Source organism: Eriocheir sinensis, chromosome 9 (assembly GCF_024679095.1).
Source record: "Eriocheir sinensis breed Jianghai 21 chromosome 9, ASM2467909v1, whole genome shotgun sequence".
Taxonomy (NCBI): domain Eukaryota; kingdom Metazoa; phylum Arthropoda; class Malacostraca; order Decapoda; family Varunidae; genus Eriocheir; species Eriocheir sinensis.
The window spans coordinates 24,424,526-24,441,553 of NC_066517.1; the positions used below are offsets into that span (position 1 = coordinate 24,424,526).

General features: G+C 47.5%; 1 protein-coding gene across 4 annotated transcripts in view; it reads left to right on the forward strand.

Moving 5' to 3' along the window:
- LOC126996226 (probable chitinase 10) overlaps positions 1-15,864 on the forward strand; it is a 109,241-nt gene extending 93,377 nt beyond the window's left edge. For all 4 annotated transcript variants that reach the window (XM_050856568.1, XM_050856571.1, XM_050856570.1 and 1 more), the window contains 19 exons: positions 1,140-1,325; positions 1,432-1,557; positions 1,872-2,694; positions 4,509-4,688; positions 5,434-5,645; positions 6,187-6,322; positions 6,777-6,919; positions 7,575-7,760; positions 8,197-8,322; positions 9,001-9,175; positions 9,638-10,026; positions 10,166-10,423; positions 11,027-11,195; positions 11,495-11,706; positions 12,329-12,464; positions 13,149-13,291; positions 13,771-13,959; positions 14,478-14,603; positions 14,764-15,864. In XM_050856568.1, coding sequence (XP_050712525.1) covers positions 1,140-1,325; positions 1,432-1,557; positions 1,872-2,694; positions 4,509-4,688; positions 5,434-5,645; positions 6,187-6,322; positions 6,777-6,919; positions 7,575-7,760; positions 8,197-8,322; positions 9,001-9,175; positions 9,638-10,026; positions 10,166-10,423; positions 11,027-11,195; positions 11,495-11,706; positions 12,329-12,464; positions 13,149-13,291; positions 13,771-13,959; positions 14,478-14,603; positions 14,764-14,925 — 4,077 coding nt within the window. In that variant the 3' untranslated portion in view covers positions 14,926-15,864. The remainder of the gene's footprint in view (positions 1-1,139; positions 1,326-1,431; positions 1,558-1,871; positions 2,695-4,508; positions 4,689-5,433; positions 5,646-6,186; positions 6,323-6,776; positions 6,920-7,574; positions 7,761-8,196; positions 8,323-9,000; positions 9,176-9,637; positions 10,027-10,165; positions 10,424-11,026; positions 11,196-11,494; positions 11,707-12,328; positions 12,465-13,148; positions 13,292-13,770; positions 13,960-14,477; positions 14,604-14,763) is intronic.
- Positions 15,865-17,028: the final 1,164 nt, after the last annotated feature.

Below are 17,028 nucleotides of genomic sequence, written 5' to 3' on the forward strand. Positions count from 1 at the left end.
TCACATAGTTTGAACTGATTTGATTTTTTAGCTGTGATAATATAAGTACAGGGGGGTCGCCTGATATGCGAACTTGGGATATGCGAACCACCTCATATGCGACCTCCTTCCTCCCTCCCTCCCCCCCTTGGGGGGTGGAGCACGTGGGAGCGGTGACTTGACTCGGTAGTAAGAGAAAAGTTTTTTTTTCATTCATTTCATGTTCCCGACTTCGCTAACATCCATTTCCTACCAAATAATGAACTTGCTGTTACTCACTTCCCGAAGGAAGGGAAATAAACAATGGCGCAATCTGGCAACTCTACTCTGTGAGACGGCTCCACGTGTTCTCTTCATCAGTACGTCTAAAGCAGCCATTGCTCTCACAAGCTGTGTCTGTGCTGTGTGCAAGCTAGCCTGTGGGCTATTGTTGTTGCTGTTGTTATTATGGCGCCTCCAAAGAACTCGAAAAAGCAGTTTATTACATTGGAAACTAAGTTAAAAAAATGTGGCTGACCGCCCATATACCATTATTTACATGCTTTTTAAGGTTCCTAATATGCGAATTTGCGATATGCGAGGCTTTGAACCGCCCATATTCTCGCATATTAGACGACCCCCCTGTATGTAGTGCAGTTTACCGAGGATAACACATGGAAGTATATATATGACTATCATGTGTTTGAAGATACCCTAAACTTAACCCCTTCAACACAAGGACGCGTATACTGCGTCCTTGTGTGTCCCGTACCATATCCGAGGACTCGCATACTGCGTCCTGGCTCGCTTTAGTCAATATACGAGTTATTTTATCTCTATGTTTATGCTTACATCTCAAAATTATCAATTGATTTATGTTTCTTTGTGTGCACCATTTAATTCTGCATGTTTTTATATATAATACATGATGATTATGTTGAATTTATGGCTGAAAACTTGTTATTTTTAATAGCGACAATTGAAATTTGGTGCGTGCGACGATCCCGGATACGGCGCAGGGCACCGTTTTGGCCCGGTCGTAGTGAAAGGGTTAATTCTTTGTTGATTTGCGGTGCATGAGAGGCGGAGGTGTCTAAGAATGCTTACCAGTGTTCCGCCAATATCACCATTCACCCCTGACCTGACCTGACCTGACCTGACCTCCATTCCCCTCCCTGCAGGACTTTGCCATCAGGTACTGGCTGCAGAAGGGTGCCACCAAGGACAAGCTGGTGATGGGGATGCCACTCTATGGACAGTCCTTCACCCTCAATGATCCTCTCGTCAACGGCCTCAACGCCCCGGCACGCACAGGAGGAACAGCCGGGCCGTTCACCCGGGCGCGAGGCTTCCTGGCCTACTACGAGGTGGGTTTGGCAGCCAGGTGTGTGATCATTGACATCTTGTTGCCATTCATGCCAGCTGAAGATGGCTCCTGGAAAATAGAGAAAAACTAGACTGATTTGTTTGCAGATCTGCCACTTCATCCAGAACAACGGCTGGACGGTAGTGAAGGACCCTGAGGGCAGGATGGGCCCCTACGCCTACTCCGGCAACCAGTGGGTCTCCTATGATGACGCGGACACCATCAGGAAGAAGGTAAGCTTCGGGTTCTCTGGTTACTGAATTTCACCATGTCTGAGCAGCTGAGGAGCTTTGACATGTGACTGTCTTGTGTCCTTGATCAGTGTTCATACCAAATATTGATAAAGGGAACAACTTTGAAGAAGTTTTGAAGAATTTACAAAATATAACACTGAGTTGTGGGGGGAAATCTTTATTTTTTATTTTACCTGCATCATGATGAAGGTAAAATAAAAATATTATGACACAAAGTTTGACATAATTATGATATAATATATAACCATTAAGAAGTCATTTGAATAATATAATAAATATGTTATTTCCTTCAGTCCCAGTACATCAGGGACTTGGGTTTGGCCGGAGGAATGATCTGGGCGCTGGACCTGGACGACTTCAGGAACCGCTGCGGCCAGGGCCCCCACCCCCTCCTCAGCACCATCAAGGCTGTGCTGGGGGAGCCCAGACCACCTGGCTTCGTGGACTCCAAGCCTGCCCACAACCCCGAGGGACCAGTGATTAAGGCACCACCCGGGGTGGACAGGGTTGTGGGGCCGCCCAAGCCTGACGAGTGCTGGGACCGAGGCACGGGGGTGGTGAGGGTGGAGGTGCACCACCCGCCAATACAGCCAGAACACTTCCTTCCCGAGGTGCCGGGGGTGAGGCCTCCACCAGGGGTGGCAGTCTGCCAGGCCCCAAAGAAGTGCTGGGACCCTGTCAAGGGTGTCATCATACAGCGTATGGTGGACCATCCCCCCATCCAGCCGGAACACTTCCTGCCCGAGGTGCCGGGGGTGAGGCCGCCGCCGGGAGTGAAGGAGTGCAAGTGCTGGGACCCCAACACAGGAGTAATGAGGGAAAACATCCAAGACCATCCCCCCATCCAGCCAGAACACTTCCTGCCGGAGGTGCCGGGAGTCAGGCCGCCGCCAGGGATGGCAGTCTGCCCCAAGATGTGCTGGGACCCCAATTCTGGTGTTATGAGGGAAACCACCCCAAACCATCCCCCCATCCAGCCAGAGCACTTCCTGCCTGAGGTGCCCGGGGTGCGGCCTCCCCCAGGAACGGATATATGCCCTTCTAAAACTGCAAAGCCACCCGGCACCGGCGGCATGGGTCAGCCCCCCGGCACCATGGGGAACGCAGCTCCTGCAGGTAAGATGCTGCGTGTAGTGACTGTATTCACTTCATCAACATCTTCAGCCATTACTCATCCTGTCACAGTGCCTGGCCCTGTGTTTGGCCACTCTATTCATACAGTTCAGTCACAGTGCCTGGCCCTGTGTTTGGCCACTCTATTCATACAGTTCAGTCACAGTGCCTGGCCCTGTGTTTGGCCACTCTATTCAGACAGTTCAGTCACAGTGCCTGGCCCTGTGTTTGACCACTCTATTCATACAGTTCAGTCACAGTGCCTGGCCCTGTGTTTGGCCACTCTATTCATACAGTTCAGTCACAGTGCCTGGCCCTGTGTTTGACCACTCTATTCATACAGTTCAGTCACAGTGCCTGGCCCTGTGTTTGGCCACTCTATTCATACAGTTCAGTCACAATGCCTGGCCCTGTGTTTGGCCACTCTATTCATACAGTTCAGTCACAGTGCCTGGCCCTGTGTTTGACCACTCTATTCATACAGTTCAGTCACAGTGCCTGGCCCTGTGTTTGACCACTCTATTCATACAGTTCAGTCACAGTGCCTGGCCCTGTGTTTGGCCACTCTATTCATACAGTTCAGTCACAGTGCCTGGCCCTGTGTTTGGCCACTCTATTCATACAGTTCAGTCACAGTGCCTGGCCCTGTGTTTGACCACTCTATTCATACAGTTCAGTCACAGTGCCTGGCCCTGTGTTTGGCCACTCTATTCATACAGTTCAGTCACAGTGCCTGGCCCTGTGTTTGACCACTCTATTCATACAGTTCAGTCACAGTGCCTGGCCCTGTGTTTGGCCACTCTATTCATACAGTTCAGTCACAATGCCTGGCCCTGTGTTTGGCCACTCTATTCATACAGTTCAGTCACAGTGCCTGGCCCTGTGTTTGGCCACTCTATTCATACAGTTCAGTCACAATGCCTGGCCCTGTGTTTGGCCACTCTATTCATACAGTTCAGTCACAGTGCCTGGCCCTGTGTTTGGCCACTCTATTCATACAGTTCAGTCACAGTGCCTGGCCCTGTGTTTGGCCACTCTATTCATACAGTTCAGTCACAGTGCCTGGCCCTGTGTTTGGCCACTCTATTCATACAGTTCAGTCACAGTGCCTGGCCCTGTGTTTGGCCACTCTATTCAGACAGTTCCAGGGTTTCCACTCCGTTGCTTCAGTTGTCCTTATGTGATTAGTTCCATGCATGATATGACCTCCCTCTCTTTCAAGTTATTTGTAAAACTTGTAAATAGCAGGAAAGTATAAGCATGTAATAGATCTTGTTTTATGCCTTGAAGAATAGTTTGTGCATTAATAAGCAGGCAGGGTCGGGGTCACATTACAGGCGCAAGTCAATTATAAGGAGAATTCATCGACCAGAAATAGAGGGAATACATCTTAGCTTAACCTGCCCGCTGCAATTGGCACGGATTTGGCCTTCGCTGGTAGCCTGGTAACATATAGTCCCAGGTCTTTCTCTGCCTCTGTGGTGGATAGTGAACTGTTTCCCATGTGGTGTTGGTGTGCCGGGTATCCCCTCCCAAGGTGCAGGACTTTACATTTTTCTTCATTGAATTGTAGCAGACACTTTTTGTTCCATCCCTGTAGCTTGGTGATGTCTTCTTGTAGGGAATCCACAGTCAAGGGGTTGATAGTTCACAAAAGCCATTACAGTTAGAGTTTCGTTGCCTCAAGCTGTGCAGTTCAGTATAGTAGATAAGTGGGACTGATACAAAGGAATGACAACCCTTTTTCTTGTTGTTTTTCCAGTTGTTTTTCGGCACGACCTTTTAACTTGAGGCTAATCTGTCCCCCTTCACCTCAGATGGCTTCAAGGTCGTCTGCTACTTCACCAACTGGGCGTGGTACCGGCAGGGCGAGGGGAAGTACGTACCAGAAGACATCGACGCGAGCCTCTGCACCCACATTGTGTACGGCTTTGCGGTGCTCAACAACAACAACCTGCTCATCAAGCCTCACGACACCTGGGCGGATTTCGACAACAGTAAGTCTTGTCTGGCAGGCTTTTTTTGTTCTTTTTATTGCGTACCTTTGAGCTTTCTCCCTTGCTGTAAAAAAAAAAAAATAAATAAATAATAATAATAAGAAGAAGAAGAAGAAAAAATCGATACAACAGGAATTGCAATGTACGTCGGTAATTCTTAGACGCTTCCTTTTCTTATATCATCAATTTCTAAAGACCGACAAGGAGGTTAAATGCATTCTCAGGAGTGTTTCTTAACGTCTGTGGTGTGGAAACTTTGTTGAATTTCTGCCAGGCTCGTAAAACTACCCATGGAAATGCCCACAAGTCAAGCAAGAGTCTTGTTAAATGTGTTTCTTTATGTTTATGGTACGGAAACTTTGTCCAATTACTGCCAGGCTCGTAAATCTACCCATGAAAATGCCCACAAGTCCTGCGAAAGTCTTGTTCAATGTGTTTCTTTATGTTTATGGCACGGAAACTTTGTCCAATTACTGCCAGGCTCGTAAAATATCCATGGAAATGCCCACAAGTCCTACAAAAGTCTTGTTAAATGTATGTTTCTTTATGTTTATGGTGAGGAAACTGTCCAATTACTGCCAGGCTCATAAAACTACCCATGGAAATGCCCACAAGTCCTACAAAAGTCTTGTTAAATGTTGGTGTTCTATGAAAATTCCTGTATTATCTTTATTATATTTAGTGCCATGTAAGAGTTGGATGTTTCAGTTCGGTCACTCACTTTCCTCATCTCCGCCCTTGACAGAGTTCTACGAGAAGGTGACCAACCTGAGGGCCAAGGGGGTGAAGGTGCTTGTGGCCATCGGTGGCTGGAACGACTCTCTCGGCGGGAAGTACAGCCGGCTCGTCAACAGCCCGGCCGCTCGGAAGAAGTTCATCGACCACGTGATTCAGTTTATCCAGAAGCACAACTTTGATGGCCTCGACCTGGATTGGGAATACCCGGTGTGCTGGCAGGTAAGAAACTCAACTTATATGTGAGAGAACTTCAAGTTGGAATACATCCACCAAGCAGGGAGAAAGAATACAAATCTATGTGCCTAATTACCCGCTCTGCTGCGATTGGCATGGATTTGGCCTTCACTGGTAGCCTGGTAACATACACTCCCAGGTCTTTCTCTGCCTCTGTGGTGGATAGTGGAGTGTTTCCCATGTGGTGTTGGTATGCTGGATTGCCCCTCCCAAGGCACATGACTACATTTTTCTTCATTGAGTTGTAGCAGCCACTTTTTGCTTCCCTTCTGTAGCTTGGTGATGTCTTCTTGTAGGAAATCCGCAGTCAAGGAGTTAAATCAGAATACATCCACCAAGCAGAGAGAAAGAAAACAAACTTATGCACCTTATTAACTATTTTCCAACAATACAACTGCACATGTGAGGCGACATCTGCAGCAGTAACAGGAAACATATATTTATGATGAAGAAAATAGGCTTTGATGACTGGTTAGTGAGTGTCGGAAAGGTGAATGCTCAGCCACACACACACTCCTTTCCCCAGGTTGACTGCAAGAAGGGTCCCGCCTCCGACAAAGCTGGGTTCTCCGCGTGGGTGAGGGAGCTCAAGGCAGCGTTCCAGCCTCTCGGACTCCTCCTCTCGGCTGCCGTGTCCCCGAGCAACAAGGTCATCGACATGGGTAAGGCAGGAGGAGTTTCTTCTTTAGGCTGTGATGACCCAGTTCTTGGTCCTGCAAATATAAATGAAAAAAATCAGTATCAACCTCTTAATTCTTACTGTTGCCTCTGTACTAACTGTCATCGTTTTCCTCTAAGCTACAATGTCCCATCCACCTTACCAATCCCACTGTTGTCTTTGCTAAATTGTCATCGTTTTCCTCTAAGCTGCAATGTCCCGTCCACCTTACCAATCCCAGTCTAGTCTTTGGTAAAATGTCATCGTTTTCCTCTAAGCTACAATGTCCCGTCCACCTTGCCGTTCCCACTGTTGTCTTTGCTAAATTGTCATCGTTTTCCCATAGGTTACAATGGCTATGATGTCCCAGTTCCCTGTGCAATGGGGCCTGGATATCATAGCAGTATCAGCCTCACCATTCCCAGCATAATTTCTTTGCTAATGTCTCTTTCCCTCAGGCTACGATGTCCCCGTTCTGAGCCAGTACCTTGACTGGATCGCCGTCATGACCTACGATTATCACGGCCAGTGGGACAAGAAGACCGGCCATGTCGCCCCCATGTACGGCCACCCTGATGACGACAACCCAGCCTTCAACACGGTAAAGACTCTGATCCCTGTTAGGTTAGGTTAGGTTAGGTTAGGTCTAGGGTACGTGAGGTTATGTTAGGTGAGATTATGTTAGGTATAGGTTAGTTCTAGGTTAGGTTAGGTCAGGTCTAGGTTTGGTTAGGTTAGGTGTTGATTTATATACTCATGACTGGGACAAGTCGATTGATCCTGCCGGGAAGGACTTAACCCATCCGCTGCGATTGGCACGGATTTTGCCACAATACCCAAAATATTGAAATAATGTGTGAAATCATATCCTCCTCAGAGAACTTCATGATTAACTACTGGATTGACAGAGACATGAGGTTTGATTTTTGGTGCGAAGATAAAAAATGATAATAGGAAATGCTGCCACTATACCAAAACTCATCACCTTCGTAAACAAACCTCCTAAGTCAATATTTTCTACTTTTTAGGAAATCAGAAAAAACAGTCATTATCTCATTTGGCTTAAGATTTAGGGAGAAATGAAAAGGCCAATTCTAGAACACTCAAACCCTGAATGACTATGCAAAAATGGACGTCACATGTTGAAAGACTGATGCAGACAAAAACCTGGAAATCTATGAAAAATGACTCGGGAAATTATTTTATGAGGGTGATGAAATACTGAAATAATGTGTGATATCGTCTCTCCCTCACAGAACTTCACCATCAACTACTGGATCGACAAGGGCGCCGACAGACACAAGCTGGTGATGGGCATGCCAATGTACGGCCAGTCCTTCACCCTGTCCTCGCCCACCGCCCACGGCCTCAACCAGAAGTCCATGGGAGGCGGAGAGGCCGGCCGCTACACCAGGGCTCGGGGATTCTTGGCTTACTATGAGGTGCGGGTCGTTTATTTTCTTGCAGTTTGTCCCTTTTTCTTATAGTTTTTCCTTACAGTTTGTCCCTTTTCCTTACAGTTTGTCTCTTTTCCTTATAGTTTGTCCTTTTCCTTATGGCTTGTCTCCTTTCCTTGCAGTCTGTCCCTTTTTCTTATAGTTTTTCCTTACAGTTTGTCCCTTTTCCTTACAGTTTGTCTCTTTTCCTTATAGTTTGTCCTTTTCATTACCTCTTTTCCTTACGGTTTGTCTCCTTTCCTTACAGTTAGTCCCTTTTTCTTATAGTTTTCCCTTTTCCTTACAGCTTCAGAAGAAGTAGCACTAGGAGAAGGAGGAGGAGGAGGAGGAGGAGGAGGAGAGTCACACATTTAAATTAATGCACCATTCTTGAAGTCTTTATAACTGTATACTCTCTGACTCAATGAATATTCCTCCCCAGATTTGCTACAAGATCCGGACCAGCCAGTGGACGGTGGTGCGCGACCCCCTCAAGACGATGGGTCCCTACGCCTACAGTGGTAACCAGTGGGTGGGCTTCGATGACGTGGAGACAATCCGATACAAGGTGTGTGTGTTAACTTAGCTGTGTTTCTCTGGTTGTGATATACAGGATTCAAGATATGTGAGTGGGATCGTGTCTCAGTGGGTCAAATATAGCATTAGATTCATTTAAGTTTTTATATTCGACAGTTTCTTCGTCCAGGCTGTTTCACTGTTTAGTATGTGTGGAAAACGGCATTTCTTGTGTGTATGTGTGTGTGTGCTTGTGTGCGTATTTACCTAGTTTCTTATGCTCGTGTGATCCCGTCTCCATATCTGTATTTGTCCAGTTTTTCCCTTAAGTTGTGCACACTCTTTGCCGATACTACATCCTCACTTAGTCTGTTCCAAACTTCTATGTTTCTCTGCGGGAAGCTATATTTTTTTATGTCTCTCAAGCATCTTCCTTTTCTCAATTTTTTACTGTGTCCTCGTGTGTTGCTGGTGTTTCTTACTTTTCTTAGTGTGTGTGTGTGTGTGTGTGTGTGTGTAAGAGAGAGAGAGAGAGAGAGAGAGAGAGAGAGAGAGAGAGAGAGAGAGAGAGAGAGAGAGAGAGTATAAAACAGCAATCCAGTTTAAATTTGCAAAGGGTAAATCCAAGAGAACGCAAAAACCCAGACCCTAAGCACATGCATGTCTTCTGCGCCTAACCTCTGCCTTCACACCAGCCCCATCAAAGCCTATAATCTCTCTTGCCTTTCAGTCTGAGTGGATCAAGCAGATGGGCCTGGGCGGCGGCATGATCTGGGCGCTGGATCTGGACGACTTTAGGAACAGGTGTGGCTGTGAGACGCATCCTCTGCTGCGCACCATCAACAGGGTCCTCCGTAACTATCCCATGGCAGACCCAGGATGTCCACGACTTGAGGATGCGGGAGGTGAGTGAATCATCTTTGTGTCTGCCTGGACCTGTAATGAAGGGCAGTGAAGATTGGTTGATGGTCCAGGACGGGGAAGGGTCTGAGGACTGTGCCACATGTAGAGCAGGAGGACAGAGTAGAGGAGCATATGAGGAATAGGGTAATGGAGAGGGAGAGGGAATGGCTTTGAGAACTATGCCATTGTAGAGTAGGATGACAGAGCAGAATAGTATGTGGGAAATGGAGGACTGGAAAGGGCGAAGGGAGCAAGTTTTATATTATTGGCCTTAATGAAGACTTCCCCATCGTAGTCACCCCCTTCAGGAGAGTTCTTAGAAGGAGCAACCCAAGATATGCCACTGATGGATTAACAGAATACCACCGTTTGCCACTATTATTTTTCTGCCTCTTCTTCCCTTTGATGGTGTGGGTGCAGGCTGTGTTGGAGCCTCTGTAGCTAACCTTTGTGTTGCTCTGCAGGACCTCCACCGCCGGTTGTCATACCCAGCACCACCCACGCCCCGGTGACCTGGTGGAAGCCTCCTGCCGCGGTGTCCTCCACGCCCTGGTGGCAGCCCAGCAGCACAGCGGCAACCCCTGCCCCGTGGCAGCACAGCAGCACAGCAGCAACCCCCGCCCCATGGCAGCCCAGCAGCACAGCGGCAACCCCTGCCCCATGGCAGCAGCAGACCACCGCTGTGGCAACAGTCCCCACGCAGAGACCAGTGGTGAACGTCAGCCCGGGTGGCAAGTGTCAGGAGGGTGTATACCGGGCAGACCCGAGGGACTGCACGAAGTATTACCGCTGCGTCCACGGCATCGAGATGCAGGAGACCTGCGCCCACGGCCTGCAGTGGGACGACTCCAAGGTGGGCATGGCACCGTTTGCACCGGGATATTTTTGTGATGCACACACCACTGCTGTTGTCCTTCTTTATTGATGAGGTGCCCAGCATGTGGTGGCGTCCTGTTGCCAAATTATAACTGAATTTCTTTTCTCCCATTCAGAAAATCTGTGACTGGGCAGCCAGAGTCAAGTGCACGGCAGGGTCAGGCGGCGCCCCAGTCACCCAGCCCGCCACCTCCTACCCCACCCAGCCCACCACGCGCTACACCACACGCCCCACCACGCGCTACACCACACGCCCCAGCTACACCACACGCCCCACCACAGCCCCCCAGGTCCCCATGGTGCAGACCTCCAGGGCGCCTGATGTCCGCCCCCCCGGCAGCACCTCCACCACCACGACAGACACCGGCTACAAGGTGGGTGTGGACGCTGTCTCGGACACTGTGATGATTACTTTTACCTTGACCTCATGTTATCCTTCCATCCCTGACCTCATGCTTCATCTTTGACCTCACACATCCATCTTACCACACCTGAAATTGACGTCTCTTTCGGCCTCTCCTTACTTTTGTCTATTATAGGAGCGGTGAGTAGTGGGCATTTTTTTCTACACTCTTTTTGTTGGCCTTGAGCCGTTTCCTTTGGTGTAAAAAAGAAAAAAAAGGCTTTTTAATCTACTCCTTTTCTTTCACTCACAAGTAAAATGTCTTGTTATCTTTTTTCACATTTTTTTTCATCCTCTCTTGTGTTGTTTCATCCTCTTAACCTCTCTATCTCTCTATATCCTGTTGCTTTGTCACACTTTTTTCCATTACTTCCTCTTGTGTCTCATTTTCACTTCCCTCTAATCCACTTTTCCTTCACCCGCAAGTAAAGCGTCACCCGTAGATCGACGATAAAGAGCTCTTGTTCATGTTGGGAGGGTACCTGCTGGTGATTATGAGTCCAACACGTGATCAGGCTGTGGTGAATTACAACCCTCACCCAGGAAACTCACACCACCACCTGTTCGTCCTCAGGTGGTCTGCTACTTCACCAACTGGGCGTGGTATCGTCAGGGCGCCGGCAAGTACAGGCCCGAGGACATTGACCCTGACCTCTGCACCCACATTGTGTATGGATTTGCTGTTCTGGACGGCACATCACTACTTATCAAGCCTCATGACACCTGGGCAGACTACGACAACAGTGAGTGGCTGGTGGAGGCTGTGGGAATGTGTGTTTGATGTTGAGTTTGTCTCTGTACGTAAGGAAGAGGCAGTAAGATAATGAGGAGGAGGAGGAAGAGGAGGAGGAGGAGGAGGAGGAGGATGGTACTGAATTCTACATGTTCTCTCTCTTATAGTATTCTTGATATTGATGTTTAGTTTGTCTCTGTACATATAGAAGAGACAGTATGATGATGATGATGAAGAGGAGGAGGAGGAGGAGGAGAAGGTAACATATAAGAAGAGTGACCAACCTTGCTTTCCTTCCCGCCTCGGCAGAGTTCTACGCGAAGGTCACCGCCTGGAAGTCCCGCGGCATCAAGGTCACGCTGGCTATCGGGGGCTGGAACGACTCGCTTGGGGACAAATACAGCCGCCTCGTGAACAGCCCCGCCGCCCGAGCCAAGTTCATCGCCCACGTCATAGAATTCATACAGAAACACAACTTTGACGGCCTTGACCTGGACTGGGAGTATCCTGTGTGCTGGCAGGTGAGGAGATGGTAGATTAGAGTGAAGGTTATAGTGTGGGTTGTTAGGGGCAAGCTTCTTATAGTGTGTAAGGGCTGTTAAAAGTGTGGGTTGTTAAAGGCAAGATTCTTATAGTATGTAATAGGGTTGTATATTGTGGGTTGTAAGGGCAGTGATTCCTTAACCCATCTGCTGCAAATGGCACGGATTTGGCCTTCACTGGTAGTCTGGTAACATACACTCCTGGGTCTCTCTCTGCCTCTGTGGTGGATAGTGGAGTGTTTCCCATGTGGTATCGGTGTGCTGGATATCCCCTCCCAAGGTGCAGGACTACATTTTTCTTCACTGAATTGTAGCAGCCACGTTTTGTTCCATTCCTGTAACATGGTGATGTCTTCTTGTAGGAAATCCACAGTCACAGGGTTAAAAGTGTGGGTTGTTAAAGGCAAGATTCTTATAGTCTGTAATAGGGTTGTATATTGTGGGTTGTAATAATCCATCCTAATGAAAGTTAATCATTATAGAGTATAGGAAAAACTGAAGCTCTGAATTAGAACATGCACCTTCCATACTAAGGCTGTGTACTGACCTCATATATATTTTAGGGACATTTTGTATTCAGTGAGTTCCTCCGTCCCTTCAGGTTGACTGCAAGAAGGGCCCGGCCTCCGACAAACAGGGCTTCGCGGCGTGGGTGAAGGAGCTGCATGATGCCTTTAGGCCTCATGGTCTCCTGCTCTCAGCTGCTGTGTCTCCAAGCTACAAGGTTATCGAAGCAGGTGAGGATAAAGTGGTCATATTTTCTCCTCCTCCACATCCTTACACCCTCCCTCTGTTAGCTTTCTGTTCTTCTTGTCTAATTTTGTCTCCTTTTCATTTCCTTCATCTCATCCATCCTTTCACTTTCCTCATCTGTCACTATTTGTATTTGTGTGTTCAGTCTCATTTTCTCCTCTTTCTCAACATCCTTACATCCTCCCTTTTATTTACTTTTCACTTCTTGTCTAATTTTGTCTCGCTTTAATATCTTTCATCTTATCCATCCTTTCACTTTCCTCATCTGTCACTATTTGTATTTGTGTGTTCAGTTTCATTTTATTCTTTTTCTCAACATCGTTACATCTTCCCTTTTATATACTTTTCACTTCTTGTCTAATTTTGTCTCCTTTTCATTTCCTTCATCTCATCCGTCCTTACACTTTTTTTATCTGTCAATATTCGTACTTATATTTTTTTGCAGGTGAAATGAAGGGTTACTCTGCTAAGTGTCACCGACTCAGCTCACAGTGTAAACTCTCTCTATTGTTAACCAGTTTTTCTATCAAATGAAACAAGAAAACTCAGTCAGTCAGTGACGAGTCCAGGGAACACATGGGTTTTTGGGACAAGTTAACAGGTGGTGACTATAGTTCTTTTGTTACTGTGTTTATGGCTGTGGCTCATCCGAAACACTCTCCCCGAAGGCTATGACGTCCCCACCATCAACCGATACTTCGACTGGATCGCCGTCATGACCTACGACTACCACGGCCACTGGGACAAGAAGACCGGCCACGTCGCCCCCATGTACGCCCACCCTGATGATGATGAGCCACTCTTCAACACGGTGAGTGGTGCGGCGCTGTCACTGCCTGAAAATTACAGTACCGAATGATTTAGTGAGATGTTGGTTTGTGAGGACACTACCATAGTCACTAAATATCATGAACCACCTGTCTCTTTAGCCTGTCTCTCCCTTCTGAGCTCTTTGGTTAAAACTGAATGAGGGGATGTCGGTTTAAACTGTTGCAACACTGAAACATTATACCAAGAAACTCATCTCTCCCCAAAGCCAAAGACATTAACATGTACCTAGATTCTTGCAACTCTGAAGTATTATACCAAAACTTCATCTCTCATCAAAGAAAGAGAAATTAACCTGTACCTAGATTCTTGCAACACTGAAACATTATACCACGAAACTCATCTCTCCTCAAAGCTTTTTTTTATTTTTTTATTTGTTTCCTTCTTCTCTCAATCTTTCGTCCTTCATTCTGTTTTGTTTCCTCTCCTCCCACAATCACTAACCTGTTGTTGCCTCTGCAGAACTCCACCATCCATCTGTGGCTGCAGAAGGGCGCTGACCCCAAGAAGCTCATCCTGGGCATGCCGCTCTATGGCCAGTCCTTCGGGTTGGGCTGGAAGGCTAACGGCACAGGACTGAACCAGCACGCGCCGCAGAAGGGCCAGGCAGGGCAGTTCACCAGGGCAGCCGGCTTCTTGGCTTACTACGAGGTGAGTGGAAAGAGGAGTTTAAAATGGTACTTGTAGAAATGGGAATATAAGAAGGTACCCAAGTTCAGTTGAAGCCACACAGTAAACAAATGTATAAAAATGTAAAATAGTACAACAGAGAGGTGTAAGAAGTAATGTAATAGAGAGATAATAGGAAAAAGTAACCCTGACAGCTGTTATGAGAGGCTTTTCAAACAGACAAACTGAAGTGCTGATACGTTTAACCCGTCCGCTGCGATTGGCACGGTTTGGGCTTTCTCTGGTAGCCTAGTAACACATGCTCCCAGGTCTTTCTCTGCCTCTGTGGTGAATAGTGGAGTGTTTCCCATGTGGTATTGATATGCTGGATGTCCCTTCCCAAGGTGCATGACTTTACATTTTTCTTCATTGAATTGTAGCAGCCACTTTTTGTTCCATTCCTGTAGCTTGGTGATGTCTTCTTGTAGGAAATCCCTAGTCAAGGGGTTAATGTTACAAGACTCCCCACCACTAATGCTTGACTTCCCTTTCCCCCCAAGATTTGCCACAAGATCAAGGGCGGTGGCTGGACTGTGGTGAGGGACCCCGCTGGCAGGATGGGACCCTACGCCTACTCCGGCAAGCAGTGGGTCAGCTTCGACGATGTCCACATGATTAAGTTCAAGGTGAGAGAGAGAGAGAGAGAGAGAGAGAGAGAGAGAGAGAGAGAGAGAGAGACAGAGAGAGACAGAGAGAGAGAGAGAGAGAGTGAATGTGTGTGTGTGTGTACAAAATCCATTATGGTATCAGCCCCTCCAGCATCTCTAACCACTCCTGCCTTTTCAGTCTGAGTGGGTCAAGCGCATGGGCCTGGGCGGCGGCATGATCTGGGCGCTGGATCTGGACGACTTCAGGAACAGGTGTGGCTGTGAGCCGCACCCGCTGCTGCGCACCATCAACAGGGTCCTTCGTGGCTTCTCCGTGCCAGACCCGAACTGCCAGCTATGATGACCGCACACACGCCTTCACACACACGACCACACCCACAGATGCTCTCAAAACTTTATGAGGGAAGACAGAGCACATTCGTCTTGGTCTGTGAAATGGTTACAGTCTAAATTTGTCCCCGCTGTAAAATATGATAACTTCTAAAAAGAATAATGAATTTCACAAATCAGTAAGATATTCAAGGCAGAAAATGACATTGGGGTGAAAGGACTTGCTCAAAGCATTGTAAAAGTCTTTGAAGCCTAAAGAAAAATGTAAAAAGTGTGCTGTAAAATTGTAATAAGGTTTTTAGCTTTCCTATCAGCTGAATCTTTTCTGTTGATTATCGAAGCAGAATAAGAAGCCCAGGGGCTGGATGTTCAAAGCCTGCCATGGTGCTGCATCTCAGTGTGGGTGCCAGGCAGTGACCAGGCTCACACACAGGACACGGAGGCTGACATGTTAGTAAAAGTTCTGGCCTGTGTGTCCTGGCTGGTGAGGGCTGTCTAGAGTACCCCACACCTGCCCTGTGACACCTCGTGGTTGACTTGGTAACCTCAGACACACACACATACATACACACATGAAGGTTCAGGTGTCTCAGGGTTCAGGGTGAGGCACGGCAGCTGAGTAATCATGTGTGTGTGTGTGTGTTTGTGTGTGGAGCCAAGCTGGGGTGAAGATTCTGGCTGTGAGTGGATCAAGGCCTGAGTGAGCCATGACTTCACAGGGCTGTCTGAGTGTCCAGCTCCCGCCCCAAGCTCTCTCCTCAGCCTTGCAAGGCTGGCACTCACTGCGCTGGCTACAATACTTGGCCTGCCATTGTTATTTTTTTATTATTTATTGTTATTTTGCTTCCTTAGCTGACATTGCTGTATTGCTAGTTGTGTATTGGGCACAAGTACAGCTCCTGTGGCATTATCACTGATGTTATTTATCAATAAAAGAATATAAAAACCATGGCTAGTTATGATTTCTATTCGTTGCATCCCTCACAGTGCTGCCGGTGCTCAACACACCTTAAGGAACCCTCCGTCTGGTGCTGAACCCAAGACTCCGTGCCTGGGCAAGGTAAGAACCACAGGGGGAGGGAGTGGTGTTCCAGATATAATTATAAAGGGGCAGTATTTTTAAGCATTTCGGGCTCAAGTACACGTATTTGACAAGGCGTTCGTAGGAGTTTTGGGCATTTCCAGGGGTACTTTTATGACCCCGGTGGTAGGCTGACCCTTCTTCTGTACCATCAACTTAAAGGGTCGTATTAAACATCATTTTGCCTCTTAGAGATCAAAAGGCTACTGGTAAAGCTTAGGTATTATTTAATGGGCCCAGTATGGTTAGTAGATATCTCTTCTTCAGGGTTTTTGTTTAGCCCCGGGTCTTTCGCGCCGTAAAAAAAGTCATATCTATCAAGATGTCAGAAAAATAACCTTATATCTCTCTTTGGGGAAGTTTACAGCTATGGCAACTGCGTGTTTTGGGTCCTCCCTTCTCCTTTGTTGTTTTACTTGCAACAATAAACAATCAATCAATCAATCTTATTTTTGGGAACTTTGTCTCTGGGAACTGCGTGTCGTAAGTGTTCCAGGGTTTGTTCAGCCCCGGGTCTTCCGCGCTGCATAAAAAGTCATATATGTCAAGTAGTCAATAAAAAATTAACTTCTATCACGGTGGGACCAATAATTGAGTAGGTACACCACACCTTCATTGGTCAGCTTGTCAGTTTGTCATTTGTCAGTGCGCAAGAGGCTGCTGGAGGGAGGCCCAGCATACCCCAGGGCGCCATGAGGGGTGGCTACTTCGCGTGTCGCTGTTCTTTGTGCCGTGAATCGCGCGTAACCCACTTAATCCACTTTACAACGACGACCCGAGGAGCTGCCCATAGCCACCGTCATCCTAAAGGTAAGCAGATACATCGCTTCTCTGTGTTCATGAGGGAATGGGACTCGATTAAGGTGAACAGGCGGTAAGCTTACGTGGGGTGCGGGGGAGGCAGAGGGTAAACAAACGGGCGGTGTTGCCATTCTCTTGCTTCCCATACCTTATATTGCGCATTGGAGGCAACCTGGTAATCTAAAGGATGAATTTAGGGAGATGAGAAGTATATAGTAGGTGGAGAAGGAG